This window comes from Arvicola amphibius, chromosome 7 (genome assembly GCF_903992535.2).
Source record: "Arvicola amphibius chromosome 7, mArvAmp1.2, whole genome shotgun sequence".
NCBI lineage: Eukaryota > Metazoa > Chordata > Mammalia > Rodentia > Cricetidae > Arvicola > Arvicola amphibius.
The window spans coordinates 105,386,133-105,393,011 of NC_052053.1; the positions used below are offsets into that span (position 1 = coordinate 105,386,133).

Consider the following 6,879-nt stretch of genomic DNA (forward strand, 5'->3'; position numbering starts at 1 on the left):
TGGGGAAACCTTATATATCCAAGCCAATAATTATCATTTATAACAATTGGTTCCCTTAACCGAGGGATCCAAATAGCAGGTAGGCTCCTTGGTACAAAGCATACAGCACTTTTCCTTTTTAGTTAAGTGATCTATTGGATTAAATGGGGGGGGGGTGCTGCGTGTCCAGGAACCTGCCCTGCCTCTGCCTCTGAGAAAAAGAACCTCTCATTTACCTCGGTGCCAGTTATCACAAAACTTAGGCTACTCCTCTCCCCCCACTTGTCACCAGTGTCTGGTACAGTCCCAATTCCTTTTGAACAAAGATTTTTAAAAATGCCCAGGGGGATCTGAAGGGTGTCAGAGAAATGGTGGTCGTACCCTGCCATCTCTCTCCTGTTACCCTCTGTAAATGTATACCTGTAGTTATCTGTGCCTCCTTTCCCTACGAAGACTGTTAATTACAAAGTACACGCTGTGCTCAACGGACCCTTTGTCTTTTAAGATACATGACTGACTGTGCTTATAATCCTCCTCCCATTTTAATTGTGCACACTTCTTCCAGACTTTAGGATACTGATTTTTGAGAGCCCATGTAAGTCCCCATTCTGGTCCTCACACAGCTGCCATGTCAACAGGGACTGTTCCAACCAGAGACGGTCCTCTTGGCAGGACACTGTCGTTCCTTAAGACTTCATCTGAAACGTCCTGAGCTCTAAAATAAGACAGCGAGGGAAAATTACCAGGCTCATAGCCTAGGACTCAGCAGTGCCAGGCATCCAGTTTGGAAAGTAAGCCACTGGGCATACCATGTGGCAGGAGCTCTTTTGAAATAATACACACCCATTTTATAAAAAAGCCTAAACGTAATGGTGTATCAGCATCTGCTTCCAAGCGTTAATTGCATGGGACAGACTGAGTTTCAGGGAGGCAGAAAGCATTGTGTGGGAGCTCATCCCCGCAGAGCCTTTCTGTCTACTTGCATCTCTTGGGGAAACAACCTCGAGGTGGGAACCCGTTATGAGTTTGAAATGCATGTTACAGGGTGTATTCGACTGGGTGCATTATTTTAAAAACATATAAATAATACAGAGGGAAACCCTTCTCTCACTTAGATCTCAAAATGCAAAAGGTTCTGTGGTGCAGTCTCTTTGGCTGATGAAATCAAAACATTGGAAGAAGACAAGCAAGCTTAAAGAGCCTTGAGTTTGCTCCTGGCCATTCTCTAAGAGGGCATACTGAAATCAAAAGCATTTTTGAAGTGTACTTAAAATTCTGTTTTGAACTTATCTAATCAGAGATAAGTATAGTCATAAAGTCACTCTGCTTCCACCATTTGGCTCCTCTTATCTCCACACATTGTTCTTATCTGCTGCCAGTCTTAGCTACTGACAATAGATTATCTTTATTTAGAGAGGCTAATTGTTTTCAAAATCTTTTTAATAATTGCTTTGGAACAAGGTGTGCAAATGAGGCTTAAGATAATTACAGCTTCATTTGTTTGTGTAGTTTTACTAAACATTCTCCACACAGAAACAAAATAGCAGATGATGGGACTTAAATTGCAGGACACCTCTCATTCTCTGGCAGCAAAATAGGCCAGTATTGCAACACACACACACACACACACACACACACATGCACGCATGCACACACACTTTATTTAATCTTCTTGGAGCCACTGCGGTTCCAGCTTTGAGGGCAGTGTCCCTCTCAGAGGAGGGCAAGGATTATGTTACAGCTGGAAGGTTACTGGAGCTGGGCACAGTTTTGTTTAATTTACACCCATCCAGAGTCTTTTTCATGAGATTCCCGATACATTTTTGCTAAAGGCAAGTAAAGCTTTTCAGCATTCATCAGTAACAGAGGTGACGCTGAAAAAAACGCAATCGTGCAAATGGGGAAACTGAGTCCAGAAGTCTGTCGACAAGGGCAAGATACTAAACCGCAAATAAAGCATGGGTGTCTGTCTCTATCCACTGGGCTATTGTGCCAGGGCCAACCCTTCTCCTAATGCCTTCTCCTAAAGTCTAGAAGCACTTTGAGAATGAGGGGAATGCTGCCCAGATCAGAGTATGTGTGCCCTTTGGGAGGCTTGGGGGTTAGGAAGGGAAAAGGGGGAGGAAATTAGGTTTGACTCCTGGAGCTGAAGTCAAACCTGGGCGAAGGCACTCAGAGAGAGTTGAAGCCAAACCTGGGAGAAGCCACTCTCTGAGTGCCGGCAGCACAGAACCCTGGTCTGTTCTTGTATTATTTATCGCGTTCCATAAGCTATTCATCAATCCATTATTTATTCATCTCAACATTAAGGTAATTAAATATGAGCTCACCGGGAAAAGCCAAGACTGCAAGGGACAGGGATAGGAGTATGGCGAAGAGGGTCATTAGAACGTCTGCAGCCATTGATTTGTGCAGAGATGCGCGAGGCTCCCCTTAGGTGACACCAAAGAGGGCGCCGCTTCGCAAGGTCCTGACTTGCTCACCAGCTTTTCCAGCACCCTAGTTCCCTCCTCCTGACCCCACCCCACTTCCCACCTCTCCGGGTCCTTCTCCTCCCACCACTCCTTATCCCCAGCTAGGCAGCTTCGCCCTCCCCACGCCGGGCTGCTGGGCGGCGCGGCTTTGCTGCCCGGCCGGGCGGCGCGCAGGCTGGCCAGCTTCGGATAGGCGCCGCCCGCAGCCAATCAGCGTGCCGGGGACGCTGCGCGCTTTAAGGCCGCTGCGGGGAGAACAGAAACCAAGTTCTCTGGCAACAAGCAGCATCTACTTGGCGGCAGGCGGGAGCCAGAGAGGCCCGGAAGGCTGCGGAGTGAGCCAGCCACTCGGAGTTCAGCTCGCCCCTACTTCTCCTCATCTTCCTACGCCTCCCACCCGCAAGGTCCGACTGGTCTCTTCGCCTGGGCCAAGCTTGGGAGGGGGTTAGGAGCAGCCGCGCCCCCCTCCCCGCGGCAGCAGCTTCCCCCCCCTCCCTTCGCCCAGCTTTCTCAGATCCGCTCACAGCCGCGTGCGCCCTGGCCGGTGCGCCCGGGCAGCGCCAGCCATGTCGATGCTGCCGTCGTTTGGTTTTACGCAAGAGCAAGTGGCGTGCGTGTGCGAGGTTCTGCAGCAAGGCGGGAACCTGGAACGCCTGGGAAGGTTCTTGTGGTCGCTGCCCGCCTGCGACCACCTGCATAAGAACGAGAGCGTGCTCAAGGCCAAGGCGGTGGTCGCCTTCCACCGCGGCAACTTCCGCGAGCTCTACAAGATCCTGGAGAGCCACCAGTTCTCGCCCCACAACCACCCCAAACTGCAGCAGCTGTGGCTGAAAGCGCACTACGTGGAGGCCGAGAAACTTCGCGGTCGACCGCTGGGTGCCGTGGGCAAATATCGGGTACGCCGAAAATTCCCGCTGCCGCGAACCATCTGGGATGGCGAGGAGACCAGCTACTGCTTCAAGGAGAAGTCGCGGGGCGTGTTGAGGGAGTGGTACGCGCACAACCCCTACCCCTCGCCGCGGGAAAAGCGGGAGCTGGCTGAGGCCACCGGCCTCACCACCACCCAGGTCAGCAATTGGTTTAAGAACCGGAGGCAAAGAGACCGGGCTGCCGAGGCCAAGGAAAGGTACGCGGCGTGCTAGCCCAGGCTCGGGCGACCCCGGGAAGTCTCACCCTTCGCTCCTTTTTGCCCACCCCAGCCCCCGCAGGCATCACGCCGGAGTCTGTACCCGCCGGCGGCGAGCAGAGGTCTGTGGGGCGGCGCCCCGGCCTCGGCGACGCGGCAGTGAAAGTTCACGAACTCTTGAGGCTGCCTGCTAGGGATTGGGCCACGTTTGCGTTAAGAACCCGCGCGTGGGTTTCTTTGGTGGGAAAGAGTGTCGAAAACAGCTGGCTCTGGGTTTGTTTTTCCTTCCTTGCTGTCTGGATGCGGCGAAGACAGGGGTTGGCCAGGGAGTCTGTAGATCGGAGGGAAGGGGTGTTTTGCTTGGTGTACGCGAGGGAAGCTATCCGGTGCGAAGGAGGGTCTCGAACCTCCGCCCTTTCACTCCGACTCGAAGCTGGTCTGAGACGTCAACTCAGCCCCCAATGCCACCGGGCTCTTAACTCACTCTCTCCAGCTGGTGTATGGATGAGAGTTCATTCCTCACCAGTTGGACAAAGGGAGGAGTCTAGTGAAGAAATACCCTGAAAAGAGAGATCTGGGGGAGTCGCTACTGGGTGTTGTATCAGAGGCCCCTATCCCGGAGAAGACTGCCGCCTGCCGCGCTCCCCGGTGCGTGGCCGGGTTGATTTCTCTGGCCCCGCCGTCGCCGCCGCGGGAGAGAGGCTACAGTCGCTGACTTCTCCCGCCCTGGAGCTACCAAGCAAAGCTTTTTTTGGGGGGGGGGGGGTTGAGGGGAGGTCTCTGCTCCCCCCTCCTCGCCCAGACACGGTTGTTGCTAGGCCGGGGCGGTTCGCGGCAGGGCTTCTGACTGCTGTTCGGAGGCAATCCGGGCGGCGGGCGGCGAGCGGCGAGCGCAGCGCAGCGCGGAGCAGAGCTGATGGTCTGGGGACCCGAGCGCAGGGCCCCGCAGGCTGCCCTTTGTTCGTTGGCATCCTCGGGCCCAAAGATCTGGCTTCCACGTTTCCTTCTGGGTGGGAAACCACAGAGCCTACCTAATTTCCGACGAAAAGAGCTCTCCGAGAGAGAGAGAGAGAGAGAGAGAGAGAGAGAGAGAGAGAGAGAGAGAGAGAGAGAGAGAGAGAGAGAGAGAGAGGAGAGAGAGAGAGAGAGAGAGAGACCTTGCGAGGAAGGGAGAGTGCAGAGGGGCGAGCTAGGGGTGGCCGACGACGCTCGGAAGGCGGAAGCGGCGAGCAGGGATGTCCAGAAGTTGACTGGGACCGGGTTCGGGGACTGACGCTCGGCTATGCGGGACCGAGCGACGCCCAGCCGAAGCCGGGCGGCGAAATTTTCCCTGCTGAAAAAGGATGGGAGGCTATGGATTGATTGTAGGCGAGCAGCTTGAGAGGAGGACAGAAGGGGTTGAGAAACCAACTAGGAGCAAAGAAACCGAGATCGCACGGTTCCAGCTAGCCTTTAGTTCACAAAAAGGCTGGTCCCTGAAGCCAAGCGAGGGCCCACTCCTGGATGAAATCCGAGAGACTGGCTAAGCTCCCAGTGTTTACTCAGGGTCGCTGGGCCGCTCTGGGCACGGCTTCCCATGACCTGTCCTAGGTCTTTGAAACCCCAGTCTTCGGACAGGGGCCGGGAAACTGGTCATCTAATTGTTTCCTCAGATGGTGACAGGCCATTGACTTGGGTCACCACGAGCATTTGTGCAGTGGGCAGTTTGTCTCCTGACCATTTCTTTACCGCAACAACCATTTGTCCGAGGTCTTCCACACAGTCACTTGGGAGCACGGGGCTAGTTGATAGGTTCTTTAACATAGCTGCTCGAACAAAACTGAAAGCACATTAATTTTTTTGCTTATTTTAAATAAACACGCTCACCCGAGTTTGAGGAGCACGGAAGAAGCAGGGCTATCTCCAGACAACAGGCTCCCCATTTCTCTAGTTGGCCTCCACCTCCCCCCATGACCCTTGGGGATGGGTGGGAGGCAGAGCTCCTCCATTTGGGTTGGTGACAGATTGCACAATGGCCCTTTCCTCCTTCCAGCCCCCCCTTCACCTCACACTTTTTTTTAACCATATGGTGTTGTCCTCTATTTCTCAGGGAGAACACTGAAAACAATAACTCCTCCTCCAACAAGCAGAATCAACTCTCTCCTCTGGAAGGGGGGCAAGCCGCTCATGTCCAGCTCAGAAGAGGAATTCTCACCTCCCCAAAGTCCAGACCAGAACTCGGTCCTTCTGCTACAGAGCAATATGGGCCACCCCAGGAGCTCAAACTATTCTCTCCCAGGCCTAACGGCCTCACAGCCCAGCCATGGCCTGCAAGCGCACCAGCATCAGCTCCAGGACTCTCTACTGGGCCCACTCACCTCCAGTCTGGTGGACTTGGGTTCCTAAGTGGGGAGGTACTGGGGTCTTGAAGGGACAGCTGGAGAAGCAACCAACATCAACAACTAGAGACACTTGTACATAGACGTCAGGAACAATTTTGCAGCTTGTCTCTGGGGTTCTTTGCGCATAAAGGAATGATGGGCTTTCACAAATGTCTTTTTAAAAAATTACAACCAACAGGGATCTCAGCTGAGTATAGTCTCCCTCTTCTCTCCGACTCTTAATACTCTTGCATTTCCCCTCCCACTGAAAGGTCAGGAAACAAAAGCACCTAGTCTTGGGCCTGGACAACCCAGGCATTCAGTTCAGTAGCCGCTTCCTCCTCTTCTTCCTCCTCTTCCCTCTCCTCCTCCTATTCTTCATCTTCTTTTAGTGAAGAAAAGTTACAAATCAACTGGATTTTAATTATTTCCTTTTTATTTATTGATGGAGAAATGGTTTAGGGAAGAGGAAAAGGAAACGAAGAGAAAGAGAGACATAACAAAGATAATGAAAACAAAAACAAATGAAAAAATCCTCCAGGCTGAGAGGAGCTGGCTGAGTTCTCAAGATGAATAGGAAAAAATAAAATCATAACTGTTTTGATGGGAAAAATAAGTTTACATTTTCATATTTAGTGTTAAATAATTTTATGTAGATTAAAATAAAAGAACAGTGTTACTGGGGAAAACAAGTGCCTAAATGTCTTAATGCTCTCTATGTGAGGTGGCTAGAAATAGAAGTGGCATTAGTAATACAACTATTTTTGTCAAATTTAGTGGGGGTTTTTTTGGTGACTGTTTTCTTTCTCTTTTTCTTATGACAAACTCTAAAAGTGTACCAACAAGGGAGGGGAAGCCACTTTCCTAAATGTCCTCGCTCCTACCCTCAGGACTTTCCTACCGTCAGGCTGCCTCTGCTGAGAGGAGGTCTCTCCCTACT

At 52.1% G+C, this 6,879-nt stretch overlaps 1 protein-coding gene across 1 annotated transcript; it reads left to right on the forward strand.

The window, feature by feature from the left end:
* The first annotated feature begins 2,897 nt into the window (after positions 1-2,897).
* Positions 2,898-5,964, forward strand: Six1 (SIX homeobox 1). The gene is given in 3 exon segments (XM_038337847.1): positions 2,898-3,579; positions 5,669-5,729; positions 5,731-5,964. Coding segments are annotated over 3 exon segments (855 nt in total). The 5' UTR covers positions 2,898-3,019.
* Positions 5,965-6,879: the final 915 nt, after the last annotated feature.